This window comes from Chelonoidis abingdonii, chromosome 8 (assembly GCF_003597395.2).
Source record: "Chelonoidis abingdonii isolate Lonesome George chromosome 8, CheloAbing_2.0, whole genome shotgun sequence".
Taxonomy (NCBI): Eukaryota; Metazoa; Chordata; order Testudines; family Testudinidae; genus Chelonoidis; species Chelonoidis abingdonii.
This window is the reverse complement of record NC_133776.1, coordinates 75,757,080-75,778,428: the sequence shown is the minus strand read 5'-3', so window position 1 is coordinate 75,778,428 and position 21,349 is coordinate 75,757,080. Positions and strand designations below refer to the sequence as shown.

The 21,349-nt window shown below is 45.6% G+C and overlaps 1 protein-coding gene across 3 annotated transcripts in view; it reads left to right on the top strand.

Moving 5' to 3' along the window:
- The window catches only part of DACH2 (dachshund family transcription factor 2), a 526,494-nt gene that overhangs the window by 309,284 nt on the left and 195,861 nt on the right, over positions 1–21,349 (top strand). For 2 of the 3 annotated variants that reach the window (XM_075068738.1, XM_075068736.1), the window contains exon 3: positions 18,163–18,234. The exons of the other annotated variant lie outside the window; for it this stretch is intronic. In XM_075068738.1, coding sequence (XP_074924839.1) covers positions 18,163–18,234 — 72 coding nt within the window. The remainder of the gene's footprint in view (positions 1–18,162; positions 18,235–21,349) is intronic. 3 annotated transcript variants of the gene reach the window in all.

The following is a 21,349-nucleotide window of genomic DNA, read 5'->3' as shown; positions in this document are numbered from 1 at the left end:
GACCTTCATTTCACATGTCACAAGTATGAAAATTGTGACCTGGCATAAGAATTTGAGAAGGAGAGGGTCCTTGTCCAGATTTCCTTAAGTGTACATCTCACAACTTTTAATGTCTCATTTAGGCTTGTTTATTACTTCAGAATTTTAGGATTGGCATTTTTGTTGGAATTGTCAATAAAGTTGCATGTATGATGAAAGGATGGGAATGGTTGGGTTCAGATAAAGGAATTGCTGCTGCAGGTAACCAGAGAGAGGATCAGTCCATCAAAATTCACAGTTGTGAGCCAGACTGTGCCATTAAGTCACAGCCCTGTGTACGGAGTAAGACAGAGCTGCACTGGAGCTCCTGGGGAGTGTGCTCACACCGTACCTGTCCCTTAGAAGAGCAGCATGTTGAGGAAGACCAGCTTTGCTGAACAAAGCAGAAAAGCATGTCCCTACTTTCTCCCTCCTCCTTTTGGAGAAACTGCATGTGCCGAATCAGTATCCCTGAGCAGATCTTATGCTGTAGGAAATACATGGGCTTCAGTTGTCATCCCCTGCATGGAAGTTAGCAAGGGGTATGTGGGGGAGCAAATTCTGTGTGCCCTCCTTCCAACCCCTCCCATTTCATTGAGCACCTGGGAAGATGCTCTATTTACTTAAGAACGGTCATACTAGGTCAGACCAAAGGTCCATCTAATCCAGTATCCTGTCTTCCAACAGTGGCCAGTGCCAAGTGCTCCAGAGGGAATGAATAGAACAGGTAATTATCAAGTGATACTCCCTGTCGCCTATTCCCAGCTTCTGGCAAACAGAGGCTAGGGACACCATCCCTGCCCATCCTGGCTAATAGCCAATGATGGACCTATCCTCCATGAACTTACCCAGTTATTTTTTGAACCCTGTTATAGTCTTGACCTTCACAACATCCTCTGGCAAGGAGTTCCATAGGTTGACTATGCGCTGTGTGAAAAAATGCTTCCTTTTGTTTGTTTTAAATCTGCTGCCTATTAATTTCATTTGGTAACTCCTAGTTCTTGTGTTATGAGAAGGAGTAAATAACAGTTCCTTATTTACTTTATCCATCTAGCCTCATCCATTTAGGACAAAAACCTGATAACTTCATAAAGACTCTAATATTTTTGCTTCCTGTTACGCTTACTAAATATGCAGTTCTGGGCATAAATTTGAATTCCATTTTTGATCTAGATTAACTGAAATGTGTGGTGTGTCTGATCAGTCATCTTAAATAACTTGATGAGGCATATTAAATTCAGAGTGGAAATGTATCCATACTGCAAAACCACTTTTCCTTATTAATTGGGGCTCTAACATGAGAGGCTTGTGTCTGAATGGGAATAGATACAAAACTACCCTTTCACTCTTAGAGATGGTCCTCTCCAGTTAAGACTGTGGCATGTTTGTGGGGGTTATGTAGGACAGCTTGCACTATTGCCGTCATGTTGTACCTGTTCTAAGAATAACTGCAGAACTTCAGTCTCACAGGCTATCAAGCTAGACTCTTTAGCCAGCACTGATTTCATCCCAAAAATATTTTGCAAAGAAAAACAGTTCCCCAAAGTACAAGCCTCATTTAACAATAGACAGAATATTTAAACCTTGACTCCAAAAAAGAAAGTACAGTATATAATAGATGTTTAAAATGTAAATGATAGACATATTTACTAGCAAAACAAAACCTTTATTAAAATATAGTGATCTACAAAGGTTTTTATATAATCCAATTACAGTAATGCAAGTCTGAGAAATGAGCTGGAAAAGGTAGCGTACACTCACATAAAAGCAAGTTATGATAACCTTTTCATAATTCTTTAACATGTTGAAAGAGTATTTCTACACTGACTTATTAAATTAGGCAAGGTCACCTTTTCATTTTGTTAACAGGTTAGGTTTGCCAGATCATGGATTTTGAGCATGAAAATGTGGACGAAACATGCAGTAACATATGTCAAGAAGAAAATAGGCTGAAACAATACTAAATCAATTTTATACAGCTTAAACTTTTTGTTCTTCTTCGAGTGCTTGCTCATATCCATTCCAGTAGGTGTGCGCGCGCCGCGTGCACGTTCGTCGGAGACTTTTACCCTAGCAACACTCAGTGGGGGCCGGCAGGGCGCCCCCTGGAGTGGCGCCGCCATGGCGCCTGATATATATCCCTGCCGGCTTGACCGCTTCCTCAGTTCCTTCTTACCGCCCGTGTCGGTCGTTGGAACTGTGGAGCTCAGATTATCTGTTCTCCACCTCCTAGCATTCACTCGTATCCTCTTGAATTTGTATATAGTTGAACTTTAAATAGTAGTTAGTAGTTAGTTTTCGTTCTTTAGTTGTTTGTAATTAGTTAGTAGGGATCGCGGGTTAGCCCGTCCCCTACCCCGGCACCGGGCTCATGCCCGGGTCGCCGGGCTTCAAACGTGCGTGGCCTGCCGTCGCCCGATGCCCACAGGCGACCCGCACGATTCTTGTCTGAAGTGTCTGGGCAACTCCCACCTGACAGACAGATGCAAATTTGTAAGGCGTTCAAGCCCCGACCAGGAAAGAGAGGGACGTTGCGCCTTAAACAGTTGCTCATGGAGGCAGCGCTCACTCCACCGTCCTCGGCACCAGCCCGCTGGCACCGGGAACAAACGCCTCCTCGGCACCGCATCATACACCCTCAAAGAAGACACCTCACCAGTCTCCGCACCAACTCCTGGTCGGCACCGCTCGCGCTCTCCGAAGGCAAGAAGCGTAAGCCTCCTGCGGCTCCTACACCAGCCCCGCAGTCAGAGCGCTTGCCCACAACAGACCGCCCGCACCGACTCCGGCCGCGGCATCGAGGTCTGTTGCACCGTTGATTCCGGCCTCGGACAGGCCGTCGAGTCCGGTGGCCTATTGGCTCCCGGCGCGTGCCTCAGCGGTTGAGCTCATTGTGCCTTCAACCCCGGAGACATTCTCAGCCGCACGAGACCTCATTGCGATGACGGAGCCTGAGCTGCCTCGACCCCGCACCGCCGGTGCGGGTCCCACAATCTCTGGGCAAGCCGGCTCTCGTGAGACCTTCTCCCGGCACCGTGGGACTTCGTTCCAGGTCGAGGTCACGCAGACGGTCCGGTCTCACCATCGCTCCGGATCCCGGACGGCCGCTCGCAGTCCCGGGTACCGTTCCCCTTCACGGTACCAGGACGTACTCGCGGTACCGCTCACGGGTCCGATCGCCGTCGCGGCATTACCGGCGCCGTTCTAGATCTAGGCACCGTTCCCGGCACCGTACGTCACGGAGCCAGTCTCGGCACGGAGGGTCCCGGCACCGATCGACCTCCAGGCACCGCAGGTCTCGCAGCCGATCTCGGCACGGCGGCTCCCGGCACCGGTCGATCTCCCGGCACCGCGCTGGTAGTAGGTCCCGGTCGCATTCACGGCACCGGCGGGACTCCAAGTATCGTTCCCCGGCACCACGTGGACGTGATTCACCTGGCCGTAGAGACGATCATCTCCCACTCTCGGCCCCGCCGTGGCCAACCCGCCAACCATCCGTTTCCTCCCATGGCGACTCGGCGTCTTATGGGGATTCGGACGCTCAAGGCCCTCAGCAGTGGCCCTTTTGGACTCCGTGGGCATACCACCAGAGCCAGGGGCGTCACCAGCCACCGCCTCGCTCAGTTCCCTCTGACCGAAGGGCACCTGAGTCCACGGTGAGCAGACCACCTGCGGACACTATGGAACGGGCCCGGACGCGCCTCACCCTGACCAAGCCGTGGATGCCCCACCGGACCCAAGAGTCTCTTCAAGACCCTTTTGTCCCGGGAGTCTCGTCCTCTTCTTCCCCGGACGAGGCTGTGGCGGAACATCCACATCAGGGCCACCGCCTATCGACCTCAGGGCTCACCAGGACCTTCTACGACGGGTTGCTTGAACATAAACCTACCAGTAGAGGGAAGTCCCTGAGGTGGATGACCCGTGGTCACTATCCTCTCGGCGGAGGCCCCAACCCGCGTAGCGCTCCCCTTCATTCGTACCATCCAGGCACGAGCCGATACAATCTGGCAGACCCCGGCTTCGGTGCCGCCCACGGCAAAAGGGTTGAGCGCAAATACATGGTCCCGTCCACAGGGTACGAATACCTGTATGTTCACCCTCCGCCTTGCTCGTTGGTGGTCCAATCAGTCAACGAGCGAGAGCGGCATGGTCAACAAGCCCCTGCGCCCAAGTCTAGAGAGGCAAGGCGCATGGACCTCCTGGGCAGGAAGATTTACTCTGCTGGGGGCCTCCAGCTCAGAGTCGCAATCAACAGGCCCTACTGAGCCGTTACAGTTTTAACACTTGGGAGGCAGTGGGAAAATTTACTGACCTTCTCCCACAGGACTCCGCCAAGAGTTCTCGGCGCTCCTGCAGGAGGGTAAAAAGGTGGCGCGGACCTCCCTTCAGGCCTCTTTAGATGCAGCAGACTCCGCAGCTAGAACTCTTGCATCAGGGGTCGCTATGAGGCGCATTTCGTGGCTGCAAGCGTCCGGCTTACCGCCGGAGGTCCAGTACACGATACAGGACCTCCCCTTTGACGGCCAGGGTCTCTTCTCTCAGAAGACAGACCCTCGCCTCCAAAGTCTTAAAGACAATCGCGTGATAATGCGCTCGCTGGGGATGCACACGCCGCAGACTCAAAGACGGCCCTTCCGTCCCCAGCCCGACGGTTCTCTACCCCCCACCTCGACCGAGACAGGACTTCTCCAGGCGCAGAGGCAGGACCTCTCGTAGACGCCAGTCTGGCCCTCAAGGGGGGGTAACAACTCCTCCGTCCCGCCAAACCACCAGCGGACCGAAACCTAGCTTTTGAAGGTGCGCTCGAGAGCACCGTACCGATTTCCTCCCAGGATCCCGCTCAGTTTTCCAACCGCCTCGCCGCTTTCTTCCCTGCCTGGTCCCAGCTAACATCAGACCGCTGGGTCCTCAGCACGGTGGAAGGTGGCTACCGTCTTCAGTTTGTTTCGACCCCGCCTTCCCACCCTCCTCCTCGTCCCTCTTCAGGGACCCCTCTCACGAGCAACTCCTCCTACAGGAAGTTTCAAAAGCTCCTCGCATTGGGAGCCATAGAGGAGGTTCCAGAGGCCATGAGAGGCAGAGGGTTCTATTCCAGGTACTTCCTGATTCCCAAGGCGAAAGGCGGCCTCCGCCCCCATCTTAGACCTGCGAGCTCTGAACAAGCATATCAGGAAGCTCAAGTTCCGCATGGTATGCCTGGGAAACATCATTCCTTCCCTCGATCCCGGAGATTGGTACGCTGCTCTCGACATGAGGGACGCATATTTTCATATCGCGATCTACCCACCGCACAGGAGGTTTCTTCGTTTCGTAGTGAACCGTCGTCACTACCAGTTTGCAGTTCTGCCCTTCGGCCTCTCCTCGGCCCTCGAGTTTTTACCAAGTGTATGGCAGTAGTCGCGGCCTACCTCCGTCGTCGTCACATTCATGTCTTTCCCTACCTCGACGACTGGCTGATTCGAGGGGCTTCCGAGGCCCAGGTAACCGGGCACGTACAGTTCATCAAAGATCTGTTCTCTCGTCTAGGATTGATCATCAATCTCGACAATCCATCCTGCTCCCAACGCAGGAAATAGAATTTATAGGAGCACTGCTGGACTCGAATCGAGCAACAGCCAGCTTGCCTCCTCAACGGTTCAGAGCGATAGTTTCTCTCGTTCAGGGGCTCCATGCCTTCCCCACTACCACTGCCCGCACCGTCCTCGGCCTCCTCGGTCACATGGCTGCGTGTGCACCTTTGTGACGAAGCACGCGAGACTACGCATGCGCCCTCTGCAACTCTGGCTCGCCTCAGTCTTTTCGGCCACGCAGGGATGCCCTGGACATGATAGTTTCAGTACCATCACACATATTGGGCTCCCTCAACTGGTGGCTGGACCCCGCCCTAGTGTGCGCCGTCGGCCGTTTCATCCGCCTCAACCCTCGCTATCCCTGACGACGGATGCTTCCTCTCTGGGGTGGGGCGCGCACCTCGGCCATCTGCAGACCCAAGGTCTTTGGTCCTTGCCAGAACTCCAACTCCACATCAATGTCCGCGAGCTAAGGGCGGTCCGCTTGGCATGCCAGGCATTTCGCGAGCAGCTACAGGGCCGTTGTGTGTTGCCATTTTCACGGACAACACAACGGCCATGTATTATATAAACAAGCAAGGAGGAACACGATCTTCTCCCCTTTGCCAAGAGGCTCTGAAACTGTGGGACTTTTGTATAGCCCAGTCGATCGACTTGATAGCCTCCTTCCTCCCGGGGGTCCGGAATACTCTAGCGGACCGCCTGAGCCGATCGTTCCTGACACACGAATGGTCCATCCGTCCGGACATCCTGTTTTCTGTTTTCCGGAAGTGGGGCTTTCCCCAGATAGACCTATTCGCCTCCAAGGAGAACAGGAAGTGTCAGATGTTCTGCTCCCTGCAGGGCCGCTCCCCGGGCTCCCTCTCGGACGCCTTTCTCATTCCATGGACAAGGGGTCTCCTGTATGCGTTTCCACCGTTCCCGTTAGTCCACAGGGTCCTGCTCAAGCTACGCAGGGACAAGGCCAAGCTGATCCTGATCGCTCCGGCATGGCCGAGACAGTATTGGTACACCATGCTGCTCGACCTGTCCCTGGCGCCTCCAATATCACTACCTCTCTACCCGGACCTTATAACACAGGACTTCGGCAGGCTTCGTCACCCAGACCTCCCGTCCCTACACCTGACGGCGTGGCTCCTGTCTGGTTGAACGAGTCTGAGCGCCAGTGCTCCGCCGAGGTCCAACAAGTCCTTTTAGGTAGCAGGAAACCCTCTACGCGGGCCACTTATCTCGCAAAGTGGAAGCGATTCTCATTCTGGTGTGCACGGAGTTCCATGGTCCCTACTGCCGTTCCAGTCTCTGTAGTCCTGGACTACTTGCTCTATCTCAAGGGCCAGGGCCTAGCCCTCTCTTCCATTAGGGTCCATCTAGCCGCAATCTCCACCTTCCATCCTGGAGAGTCCCGGTGTACTTCCACCTTTTCACACCCCATCGTTTCCAGGTTCCTTAAAGGGATTGGAGAGACTCTACCCTCCGGTTAAGCCTCCTTCCCCTACGTGGGATCTGAACCTGGTACTCTCTAGACTCATGGGGCCCCTTTTGAGCCGTTAGCAACTGCTCCTTACTATATCTGTCATGGAAGACGTCCTTCCTGGTAGCTATCACCTCTGCCAGACGCGTATCCGAGCTCCGTGCGTTGGTCGTAGACCCCACCTTACACCATCTTTCACAAAGATAAAGGTGCAGCTCCGACCACACCCAGCCTTCCTTCCGAAGGTTGTCTCACCATTCCATCTTAATCAAGATATTTTCCTGCCGGTCTTCTTCCCGAGGCCGCACACATGCCGCGTGACCAGCAGCTGCACACCTTAGATGTCCGCCGGGCCTCTGGCATTCTACATCAGCAGGACTAAAGCCTTCAGACGCTCGCCCCAGTTATTCATAGCGGTGGCAGAGCGTATGAAAGGTCTCCCTGTAACTTCACAGCGGATTTCATCATGGGTAACATCGTGTATCCGGACGTGCTACGAATTGGCTCACGTCCCGCTTGGCCGGATCACCGCCCATTCTACTCGGCTCAAGCCTCTTCGGCTGCTTTCCTGGCCCAAGTCCCCATCCAAGACATATGCCGGGCGGCTACCTGGTCGTCCGTGCACACTTTTACATCGCACTATGCGCTGGTTGACCAATCTCGAGACGACGACGCCTTCGGTACAGCGGTCTTGCTTTCCGCAACGTCTCACTCCGACCCCACCGCCTAGGTAAGGCTCGGGAATCACCTACTGGAATGGATATGAGCAAGCACTCGAAGAAGAAAACAAGGTTACTCACCTTTGTAACTGTTGTTCTTCGAGATGTGTTGCTCATATCCATTCCACACCCGCCCTCCTTCCCCTCTGTCGAGTAGCCGGCAAGAAGGAACTGAGGAGCGGTCGGGCCGGCAGGGTATATATCAGGCGCCATGGCGGCGCCACTCCAGGGGGCGCCCTGCCGGCCCACCGAGTGTTGCTAGGTAAAAGTCTCCGACGAAAACCGTGCACGCTGCGCGCGCACACCTACTGGAAATGGGAAATCCTCTTGCATTTGATACAGTATAATAGAATCAATAGAAAGAGTCGGGTGGAAGATACTTCAGAGGCCATTTTCCCAGCCCCATGCTCAGAGCAGGAATTTGCTGAAACTATCTGTGCCGCGGCTTTGTCAAGCTGGCCTTAAAAACTCTAAGGATGGAAGATTCCACCACTCTCCTAGGTAACCCATTCCAGTTAACCCATTCCAGTGCTTCACCACCGTCCTAGTGAAATAGTTTACTATCCAGTCTAAACATCCCCCACTGCAACCTGAGACTATTGCTTCTTGTTCTGTCATGTGCCACCACTGAGAGCATCCTAGCTCCATGCTGTTTGGAATCCCCCTCCAGGTAGTTGAAGGTTGTTATCAAATCTCCCCTCACTCTTCTCTTCTGTAGACTAAATAAGCCCAGTTCCCACAGCCTCTCCTTGTGTGTCATATGCCCCAGCCCCCTCATCATTTTCGTTGCCCTCCGCTAGACTCTCTCCAATTAGTCCACATTCTTTAGGTAGTGGGGGCCCCAAAACTGGATGAAATACTCCAGATGTGGCCTCACCAGTGCTGAATAGAAGGGAATAATCACTTCCTTCAATCTGCTAGCAATTCTCCTACTAATGCAGCCCAATATGTTGTTAGCTTCTTGGCAACAAGGGCACACTGTTGATTCATCTCCAGCTTCTCGTCCACTATAATCCCCAGGTCCTTTTCTGCAGAATTGCCATTTAGCCAGTTAGTCCCCAGCCTGTAGCAGTGCATGGGATTCTTCCTTCCTAAGTGCATGACACTGCACTTGTCCTTGTTGAACGTCATCAGATTTCTTTTGGCCCAATCCTACAATTTGTCTAGGTCACTCTGGACCCTGTTCCTACCCTTCAGCATATCTACCTCTCCCCGGACCTTAGTGTCATCTGCAAATTTGCTGAGGGTACAATCCATCCCATCATCCAGATCATTAATGAAGATGTTGAACAAAACTGGCCCCAGGGCAGACCCTTGGGGCACTCTGCTTGATACCAGCTGCCAATTAGACATCAAGCCATTGATCACTACCCGTTGAGCCCGATGACCTAGCCAGTTTTCTGTCCACCTTATAGTCCATTCATTCAATCCGTACTTTTTAAACTTTCTGGCAAAAATACTGGGGGAGATCATATGAAAAGCTTTTCTGAAGTCAAGGTATATCATGTCCACCACTTTCCCCATGTCCACAGAGCCAGTTATCTCATCTTAGAAAGCAATCAGGTTGGCCAGGAATGACTTGCCTTTGATGAATCCATGTTGACTGTTCCTGATCACCTTCCTCTCCGACAAGTACTTCCAAATGGATTCCTTGAGGACCTGCTCCATGATTTTTCCAGGGACTCAGGTGAGGCTGACCGGTCTGTAGTTCCCTGGATTCTCCTCCGTTCCTTTTTAAAAGATGGGCACTATATTTGCCTTTTTCCAGTCATCTGGGACTTCCCCTGATTGCCACGAGTTTTCAGAGATAATGGCCAATGGCTCTGCTATCAAATCAGCCAGCTCCCTCAGCATTGCATCCGGCCCCATGGACTTGTGCATGTCCAGCTTTTCTAAATAGTCCTTAACCTGTTCTTTCACCACTGAGGGCTGCTCACTTCCTTTCCATACTGTGCTTCCTGGTGCAGCAGTCTGGGAGCTGACCTTGTCTGTGAAGACTGAGGCAAAAAAAGCATGGAGTACTTGAGCTTTTTCCACATCATCTGTCACTAGGTTGCCTCCCCCATTCAGTAACGGTCCACACTTTTCCTGACCACCTTCTTGTTGCTAACATACCTGTAGAAATTCTTCTTGTTACCCTTCACATCTCTTGCTAGCTGCAACTCCAGTTGTGCTTTGGCCTTCCTGATTACACCACTGCATGCTTAAGTAATATTTTTATACTCCTCCCTGTCATCTGTCCAAGTTTCCACTTCTTGTAAGCTTCCTTTTTTGTGTTTAAGCTCACCAAAGATTTCTCTGTTAAGCCAAGCTGGTCGCCTGCCATATTTGCTATTCTTTCTGCACATCAGGATGGTTTGTTCCTGTGCCCTCAATAAGGCTTCTTTAAATACAGCCAGCTCTCCTGGACTCCTTTCCCCCTTCTCCCTCATAGTAGGGGATCCTGTCCATCAGTTCCCTAATAAAGTCAAAGTCTGCTTTTCTGAAGGTCAGGGTCCATATTCTGCTGCTCTCCTTTCTTCCTTTTGTCAGGATCCTGAAGTCAACCATCTGATGGTCACTGTTGCCCAGGTTGCCAACCACTGCTACTTCCCCTATCAATTCCTCCCTGTTTTTGAGCAGCGGGTTAAGGGGAGCACGGCCCCTGGTTGGTTCCTCCAGCACTTGCACCAGGAAGTTGTTCCCAACACTGTCCAGAAACTTCCTCGATTGTCTGTGCACTGCTATATTGGTCTCCCAGCAGATGACAGGCTGATGGAAGCCCCCCATGAGAACCAGGGCCTGTGATCTGGAAACTTCTGTTAATTATCTGAAGAAAGCCTCATCTTCCTCATCCTCCTGGTCTGGTGGTCTATTGCAGATGCTCACCACGACATCACCCTTGTTGCTCTCGCCTCTAAACTTAACCCAAAGATTCTCAGGTGGCTTTTCTCCAATTTCATACTGGAGCTCTGAGCAATCATATTTCTGTCTTACATACAGTGCAACTCCTCCACCTTTTCTCCCCCACTTGTCCTTCCTGAACAGTTTATACCTATCCATGACAGTGCTCCAGTCATGTGAGTATACAATCAGAACTTTGAAAGGAGAGCTACAAACAGTAGTCAATTTTGTTGAAATTCTATGGCTTGTGCTATACTGGAGCTTTGAACAGATGATGATAGTGGTCCCTTCTGGCTTTAGAATCTGAGTCTATGAATACTGTCACTGATTCCCAAATGGTGGGTAACTGAAGGAGTAAATCTGAATAGATTATTTTCATATTACATATATGATCTCAAATGAAAGTACACTAATATACAGAAATAGCTAAATCCCACTGTCATTGACAGCTCAATAGTTCTGCACACATATGCAGAAAACACTCTTCTTGCTACTCACTGCACACATTCAGTGCTCAACAGAGTGCAATTGACTTGGCCCCAGCAATCGCAGAGCAGGTGACTTGATTACACTGAAATCAGGCAGAAAATGTCCTCTTCTGGCCACTTAAGTGAATCAGTCAAATTATCGAGTGGCAAAACTAATTCTACGCCTTGGGCCATCAGAGCTGCCACTTCCTATAAGTCAAGCCTTCACTTAGTTTGAAATTGTTTTTTATTTTATTCTCTTTTATTTATTATGCTTATTTCAGCTAATCCTTTTAGTGAAAGTGAATCAGTCAGCATACTAGAGCTGTTTCAGATGTGCAACCTTCTCATGCAGTGATGCTGAAATACTTGAGGACATAGGTCCATTTAAGAAAATTTCAACCCTCTTATGACTTTATATAATTAGAAAGTAATATTTCAGATTTTCATATGAGACAGAATGAGAAGAAAAGATTAAATATGATTTTAAAATTGACTAAAATTACTTGTGGCTGAGCTTTTTTTAAATAACAGATATAATTCAGAGGGGACACTTAACTTACAGTTTTAAGAATTAGGAACATATTTGCCATTAATTGCAGGCCATTATGTACCAGTTAATTTTAAGGAGTTTAGCAGAACAAATACTCCCTTAGAAAGCTTCTAATATTGTTTTTAATTTTAAATATGGACTAAAATTCTAAGGGGTCTTGCAGAAATGAGACCAAAGGTCTACATAATTTACCCATATAGATGGTGCATCCCAGGTATCACACCAGTATATAATTCTGTCCATATGGCAGCCCTACATTTCTTTTCTGCCTCTAGGTACACAGTGTTATATTGTCCCATACAAAAAGATTAAGATATATTAGTATCTTTCATTTCATTTATTTCATTTCATGTAAAGATACAGAAACAAGAGATGTGGTCAGGGAGAAATTGAAAGAAACTTCCACTCCTGCTGATTCAGTACTCAGAGTCAGAATATGACTTATGCAAATCAAAGGCATAAGTCTCAAAGGCGCAGAGTCTTAGAAAGGAGTGGGAAGGTTCACACTGTTAACAGGATGGATGCATCTTTGCTGGTGGCATGGGACCAGCTTCTGCTAGCTCTAGCAGGCTCTTAACAGAATCCCTGTATGTGATGTATGGAAAATGCAGTAGATTCATTGACCTTTGTGTTCTGCATCATTTAAGCACCATTGTCCTAAAAAGGTAGTGCCATCTTCCAGTGACATTTTGGAGGGTTCTGCCATCGGTTAGTTTTTGGTGTTTATACGTGCAGATTTGGCCCTTAAAAACTGTTATGATAAAATCTTGGATGTCTATTTGAAATAGGTCAGAATAATATACGCTTTATAAAAACCTAGATGACATTCATTTGTTGTTTTGTAAATGGCAGCTATTTGCCAACTTCAGATTGCTGAAAGTTTTTTTGCTGCCAGGCTTGACCATCCCTATGTAAAAACCTGTTAAGCATTGTAGACATGTTATCAGGATTTAGGTCAGTCTTCCTGGTCTGGAGCTTTGCTTGTAACTAGGAGCCATCATCTAGAGTTACAGATGATTTTTTCCCCTCACTAGCTTATGTGAGGGGGAAATTGCTTGTTATATCTGTCTTTTGCCCAGCAAGGGTGCTGTTTGACCAAAAGTCCCAGCGCTGATGAAAATTTGTGTACCCAGACAAATTTTAGGCAAGCATTGTACATAGGAACTAACACTGAGATTGGCTTCTTTGCCCATCAATAGGGCCATACCAAATTCATAGTCCATTTTGGTGAATTTTATGGTCATAGGATAGGATATTATAAATTGTAAATTTCATTATTTCAGCTATTTAAATCTGAAATTTCGTGGTGGTGAAATTGTAAGGATTCTGACTAAAAAGGAGTTGTGTATGTATGGTGCGGGGGGTCACAAGGATTTATAGGGAGAGGCTATGGTACTTCTACCCTTACATCTGCCTGCAGAGCTGGACAGCTGGGGAGCAGTGGCTGCTGGCTGGGAGCCCAACTCTGAAGGCAGAGCTGCCGCCAGCAGCAGTGCAGAAGTAAGGATGGCATCGTATGTTACTGCCACACTTACTTCTGCGCTGTTGCCTGCAGAGCTGGGCCCTTAGTCAACAGCTGCCACACTCCGGACACCTAGCTCTGAGGGCAGCAGTGCAGAAGTAAGGGTGGCATGGTATGGTATCGCCACGCTTACTTCTATGCTGCTGCTGGCGGGGGGGCTGCCTTCAGATCTGAGTGCCTGGCCAACAGCTGCCACTCTCCATCTGCCCAGTTCTGAAGGTAGTACAGAAGTATGGGTGGCAATACCGTGACTCCCCCTAAAATAACCATGTGACCCTCCCGCAACTCCCTTTTGGATCGGGACCCCCAATTTGAGAAATGCCATGAAATCTATATAGAATAGGGTAAAAGCACGCAAAAGACCAGATTTCACAGGGGTAGGCGTGGGAGACCAGAGGTCATGGACCATGATGCGTTTTTCATGGCTGTGAATTTGGTAGGGCCCTACCCATCAATATAACCATATCACCTCCTTTTTTTGAATCCTTCCAGTTGGTCTCGTTTCTCCATTGAATCACAATCAAGCTTCTCGCCTTTTTTTCAAGGCTCAGCATTACTCTGCCTCTCCTTACTTATCTCTCCTTGTCTCATATTGTCTGATCTCCTGTCTTCTCTACTCAGCCAATGATGCTAACCTTAACATCCTGTTTGTCTGCTTCTCCTACAACAGTGCTTTCTTTCATGCCACTTCCTATATATCAGATGCTTTCCTTGAATGGTCTTACCCTTTATGTATTCAAATCCCTATCAAGATCCAGTTCTACTCTGATGAGTACAAAAAACTAGCCAGCTATATATTGTCATCATCATCATCAAGACATGATGGAACTCTCAAGATGTGCCCTATTATCATCTTGTCTGCTTACTCTTATCCTTGTACCTCTTTCTCTTACTCTTCATCTGTGACTGTTTTTCAGATTGTAAGCTCTTTGGGGCAGCATCTTCACCTTTTTATATGTACAGCATGTACCATATTTTATGTGCTGCTGTAATACAAATCATTGACAATAATGCAGATAGCCAGTTTAAGGTAGTAAAAGAGCATTCAGCTTTAAGATTTGCTATTTATTTCTTTTTTTAATGCCAAATTGATTAGTCAGGTAAGTGGATATTGAGCTCTCGGGTGTTTTTGCTAAGGCTACACTTCCCCATCCAAGAAAATTAGAGGGCATTTACAGAAATGTGTGAGCTGTGTTGTCTGATGTTATCACATGTCACACATGTACGTTCTTGATGGTTGACAGCTAGAAATGTGACTTCCATGCTCCACATCTTCTGTTTGGCATCTCAAAGGTTTGCTTTCGGATGTGTCAGATGTGCCAGTTTGTTTGTGGAATTCCTGTCATTATAAATGCTCTATTTGGTGCAATCAATATTTGTCTTCTGTGGAATATCAATGCTGTTCCTGCAGTGCTTTCTTGGGATGCCATGAATTGTAATTATAAACAGTGCAATATATTGGTGGAATTATACATGCTTCCTAACATAAACCAGTTAAGGAATTACATGCATCACTTTCAAGGTATGCACAAGAAAAAAAGGATTTTTCTCATGAGTAGTTAATTTCTTACTACAGTTTTACACGTTGCAATACATATATATATAATGAATCCAACTAAAATTTGGGATTTTTTGCTCTAAACTTAAAAAATTGTAGTGTGTAAATCTTATTGGGTGCAGAACAAGTCCAGGATGTTATCCTTTTGTGTGCAAATGCAGTTACCAAAATCAGTGTAATTTGAATATGTCAGGCTTGTGATGTTTTTCAAAGTGACTCTGCCCTTTCCACAGGGAGTTAAAGTAAAATACAAATATTGCCCACTGAGTTTCTGTGCTAAACCCCAGATTAAAAATTAAGCAAGCATTTTCTGCACTAAAAGACATGTTCTCTAGATTAATCTTAGTTTAACAGTGACTCAGGTGATTTCTGTGTTAGATTCTGAACACCTAGCAGCTTGATACTATGTATTGACATTGCTGGTCAATGTTGACTTTTTATAGTGCCAGATATTGCCACTGCTAAAGAAACAGGTCTGCATTTGTATAATTGTTTCACTTACTTAGAAGCACTGAGTGGAGTCACAGTATTTTATTGGCTAAAGTTTGAGATAGCTTTGGCTATCTTGCTTTTATCTGTGCCAGTAAACGCTCTTATTTAATTGAACAGATAAGGTCACATGTCTGAATGAGCATAATTTTTAGGATTAGATTTCTAGTGCAAATAACTGATCATGAATTCTAAATTTTCTTTTCATTAATAGTCTGCAAAACATTAAGATGCTAAAGAATACTGTTACAGTTAACAAGGGTATTTTAGTTATAGTTTAAAAACATAAAACTTCCTTTCATTGTTTTTAATATCAGAGAATGCATCCGGGGCTCCCAATGTACTGATAGTATTATGCCGCTGGTCACATTTAACAATTTGAATTGCATACCTTGTTCCTTACTGAAAAATGACCTGAAATTTTTGTGGCCAGTAAAAAGGTGTAAGAGAGGAACGGGTAACTGAAAAAGGACAAAGGATTTCATCTGCTGGCGCAACGTAGCATCTCTTCTTTTGTGTAGGACCAGGGGTGGCTCCAGGCACCAGCACTCCAAGCCCGCGCCTGGGGCGGCAAGCTGCGGGGGGCGCTCTGCCGGTCACCGCTAGGGCGGCAGGCAGGATGCCTTCGCAGCTTGCCTGCGGAGGGTCCACTGGTCCCGCGATTTCGGTGGACCTCCCGCAGGCATGCCTGTGGAGGGTCCGCTGGTCCCACAGCTTCAGCGGACCTCCTGCAGGCACGTCTGCGGGAGGTCCGCCGAAGCCATAGGACCAGTGGACCCTTCGTGCTTGAGGTGGCAAAATGTCTGGAGCCGCCCCTGTGTAGGACCAAGAGGGAGGGGAAAGGCTTGGCCAGAGGAGGGAATGCAGCCTGATTTAGCGGTCTGCTGGGGAGTGGCACAAAACATTAGCCCCACCCCTTCAAGCTCTGACTGGGTCCACAAAGGGACTGCTTCTCCACTCTTCTGTCTGATCTATCAGAACAGTGGCAGCATTGCCATTTGCTCTTAGCTAGTGCTTTGTGACCTCTCTGTTAATGCTGCTTTGAGTAGCACTATCTATTTCACTTTTTTAAAAATGTAGGGTTTAGTCGATGCGGATTATTGTTCTCAGCTGCTTCCTGCTGTTCATGTGATTTTCTTGCTGAGGGAATGGAGGCAGCAACATGGGTGTGAAAAGGAGGGGGATCTGGTGTACCTAAATTTCCTCTCCGTGTTGCCAGCTCCTCATCATACACACAATCTTTTTTTGGCAGCTTTGCTCCATTCCATGCTGAGCAGTTTAATTTTTCTAAGAAAAATGAGTTATACAATGAGGGGGATTAACTTCTGATTTTCCTGTTGACAAGAGCTATGTTGTCTTTTGTCCATACAAGTCATTCCTGCGGCTCTAAAGTGAATTACAAGTCTATGTGTGAAGGAGAATAGCACCCCTTCCCTCAATTTAGTTTGGATTTCTCTTATTGAAAGTTGAAAGGCAAACGCTTTCCCAGGGTTCTTTAACACAACCGCACATAAATAACTTGGGGACTGGAGAGCTTTTGTCCAAGTAGTTTTCAGAATTGAGAAATGTTTAAGGACATTTAGCAGGAGGCTGCATGTCTAGTGGACTGAGCATGGGCTTGGGAATAAAGATCTTTTGAGTTTCAGTCTCAGGTGTGCCACTGTCTCGCTGTGTGATGTGGCTCTTAGTTTAAGATTTGCTATTCTCAACTTCCCTGTCTATAAAACGGGATTAATAAAACTGATTTTTAACTACCTCACTGGGCTGTTCAGAGAATTAGATGGTTAATTGTTGTTTGTTACGTGCTCTATAAGCAGAAGGGGCTGCATATGTTGTTGAATTACAGTGGGCCTGATCCTGCAGTCACACTTTGGCAAAAACTCTGCTCAATTTCCTGGGAGTTTTGCCTGAATAAGGATTGCCGGATCAAACTCCTTTATTGTGAAAAATGTGTTGATAATAGTGTAGATTCATTAAAACTCCCATTCCACAGCATTTGTTTTATATCCAGAATAAGTCTTTTCCAACAAGCTCTTTAAAGGTGGGGGTAGAGGCGGGGAGGGTTTCAGTGACCCAGAAGTGGAAGACTTTTGTTCCTCATTAAACCACTTCTTGATGTTTCCCAATAGGTTTTCAACTAAACACTTGTTAATCCCAGAGCTCTGACAAGTGAAGCCTGCTGAATGAGGCCAATCATTGCTACAAATAGCTAGTGCACATGAAACAGTAATCATTGCTTTCCAGTCTATTATTAAATTAACTTCATAGGGATTGCTTTTTTCTCCTGTGAGTTGGTGCAAAAATGACAGGCCTTACCCTCCGATAAATCTAACAGCAGAGTGGCTATGACATGATGTTCATACTCCTCAGTCCCATGACAGATTATTTTTGATTGCTGCAGAAGTTTACAGCAGCTTGAAACCATTAGAATTTAAAGGCATCATTGAAATTTTACAGCATACCTGACTCATACACAACGCTGCTGGTACTAAGTTTGTAGTATATTGGCTTCACGTTGTGATTGCCAGTCACAGTGAGTCTTGCTTACTTGTACTGATCCCCAGCTGTCATTTTGAAGAGGTAAGCAATCAGATGACACTTCTTCTCTGTGATCGCCCTTTGGAGAACATGTGCTTTTGTGAGTAATGAAGCTTTTTGAGATTTCCACTTTGGGAGAGTCATCAGTGTTAAACACTTGTGGGAACCACCTCATGGAGACAAAAAAACCTCAGACACTTATATAGATGAACAAATGGAAACATACCTTTGCCACTTATTAGCTTCTCTAGAGATTTTTAAACTGGTGATATCTGGTCAATCTCTATATGTAGAATTAAAGGGCTATATTGTTAGCAGATGGAATTCTATATCAATAACATATAAGTGCTTTTAACGGTGTGTTTTTTTTCCAGATTTAAGAACTTTGTTTTTTCCTGATGAAACCCAGATAAAGTTTGCAAAGCTCAAGACTCTTCAAATCCAAGGTGTTTACTACTATTTATATCTCATGTCAATGACTGTATTTGGCTCTAGTTATAAGCTTTGTTTAACTATTATTTTGTACAGCTGTATAGAATTTTGCTTATTTAACCTTGAGGCTTGCATTTTTCAAGTTGCAAGACAGATGACTAGGAAGACGTATGCTGTCTATCCATCTCTGTCAGTATAGCTATACCTGTGGGCAGTGCTTAAAGTAACCTGAAAAAAGTGTGTGTGTTGTGGGAGGATGTCTGTCATCACCTCCACATCTGCCTGTCCCTCTGCCTAGCAATTAAATCTTCCCCAACCTCCAAGTTAATCCTGACCCCCAATTAATTCTGCCCCCACATCTATTGAACCCTCCAGATACCCCTCTCCTCATGCCTTCTGCAGTTTCCCCCACTTCTAATGCAACTTCTTCACCCCCTTCTCAAGTTTGGGGTGAGCTGCTTCAGGATCTCCTCTTCCCATTGCAAGGACAGATATTTCTGGGTGGGATAGGGGAGAAACAGAGTTGCTCTCCTGTTGCTCATGGTGTTGGGTGGGGAGGGAATGTTGCGGAGCTGCCTTGAGATGCTGGGCTCTTTCTGCTCCTCCCTCCCTCCCCTCCTGGGAGAATGGTGAAAGAGTTCTACCTGCATCATGCAGGAGCCTGACTGGCTGCTGTTCCTCAGAAGGTGGGCAAGCAGGGAAAGCAGAGGCTCAAAGGGATTCCCCTCCCTGCAGTACTAAAATTCTGTGCCTCAGTAACCCAGCTCATTTTTTAGAAATTTTATTCCCTGGGTCTGTGGCCTGTTGCGACCCAACACACTTTAAGCACTGCCTATGGCTCTGTATATGCATTTAGCTATGTATTATATATAAAGTTTGTGTGTACACCAAACTAATTTAAAATCGGTCTCTAAATGTTTATATGCTTTACAATGTGATTTCATTAATTTTATTCACCCTTACACCTCCAAATTCCTAGCTATGACAACTTGAACAAGCTAGCCTGGATCTATAACTTTCTTGGGCCAAAATTAGTTGGACAGTAGCACTGTTATTACCTTAATGTGTAGTACTATAATATGTAGCATGATTTGTATCGGAGAGAAAGTTAACACGAAGGCCAATCTAACACAGTCCAGTGGTGGTTATATTGTTGATCGCATAGTATATAGTATAATATGTGTATTGCCATTGGTGTGGTACATGTGAAATTCTCCAGAGAAAACAATCGTGTATTTGCTGTAATTATGCTATTTATTTTTCATTATACATATTAATTTCTAGCTTATAAACACCTATATGTGTGTGCAGTTTCTATTACAATAACAATGAGTTAGGCAATCTGGTAAATTTTCAAGACTGTGTCCTTCAGTTTGTGAGAGTATTATGATCACAAGCTAGCCTGTACTGAATAAGTATGCACATCACAAAATCTGTATACTTTTTGGAATTATTGTTTTCTGCTTAACTTAAAAAAGCAGTATGAGAAATGGCATAAACAGAAATTGTATAATGAATGTTAAAGTGCCATCATTCTACTCAACAATGTTGTGTTCACAGTATGGATAAGGGGTCACATGACATAGAATGATTTCACATATGTTTTATAATATTTAGGCCACAGAATATTAGGTTAAATATAAATAAATAGGATGAATAATAGAGAATGTTTGTTGAAAGGACATTTGGAATTCCTAATGCAAATATTTACACAAGAAACCTGATTCTAAAAGTTATACTCATCCAGTCAGGGAACAGAAAAAATAGCTGGTATATGTTTGTTCAAATCTAGTCAGCAGAATTTGAGAGTTGTGACTATTCAGAGTTCAAGAATATTCTGCAGAAATTATTTGGGGGGAAATTCAGCCTCGTATAGAGGACGAGCGGAAGCATTTATGTTGGACTTAAGTTATGCAAGCTACCTGTGTGTATTTCACTATTAGTGAATAATTTCAAATAACAAACATAATTGAGAAAATTGTCTGCTACCTAAGGACAATTTGTGAACTGAAAAAGACTAATTTAATCTAATGTATGATTTGCTATGCATCAGCTCCAGTATGAACAAATCACTAGCAATATTTTTTATTTTCTTAAATAGAATTTTTTTTTGTGATTGTTATTTAAAAAGTGCTTCTATAGACAAATTTTTAAATTGTCAATTTTTTTTAAACACAAATACACTGTAAAAGTTTAGGCAGATACTAAATTTCACATGCAATATACTGTATTAGGGCACATTTTTTCCCATGGGTTTGTTAATCTTGGAAAAACAAAAACTAGTTTTTTACAATGGGAAACTTGAGCTAACACATACCTTCAATATAGTTGTACTATGGTACCACACTGTTGTAATGTTAGCAGGAGCAACACTTTTTTTTCTGCTTGTGGATATTTCTTTACTTTTTCATCTGCCTACTTCAAGCTTCTTCATTTTTAGAAAATGAATGTTGAAAACATTGTATCACTGAATCTTTGGTAGATGACGTAAAAGGTTCTGACAATACATGGAGCCATATCATTTAAGAGTTGAGCCATTTTCTTTTTGACCTGTGAGATTTAAACCCCAAAGGAACTAAAGATTAATTCACTGTTTTTACAGCAGATGTAGGGATAAACATGTGGGATAAATCTTTTCTGCACCTGTAGTATAATATTTTCCTTATGCTATCGCATAATACCTTGACTAATACCACAGCATCTTTCTTATGACTTCAAAGAAACCGAAAACCACATTCATATGGAAAACATTTTATTATTTGTAATTCTTAGCTTTGTATTTATTAAATGTAATAACTAATGAGTTTAGTAGAATAATATATATTACCATATGCGAGAAGCATGTCTAATAACTCATGTGCACATGTAAGAATTGTTAATGTTTGCAGTATTTGCAAGAACAAATCCATTTTGGAAATTCTGTGGACGTATGCTTTCAATTGGGGTTAAGTCCATCATTTGGTTGAAGTTTTCCTATCATCAACTAATTCCTTTCAGAGAAAATAGTTATTTGTATCTTTGAGAGGAAAAAATGCTAATTGAAACCATGTAATAAAAAGGTAATTTAGTAAAACTATTAGTTTTTGTTTTTTACTCTTTTAAGCCTATTATTTTTAAAATTACTTTTGT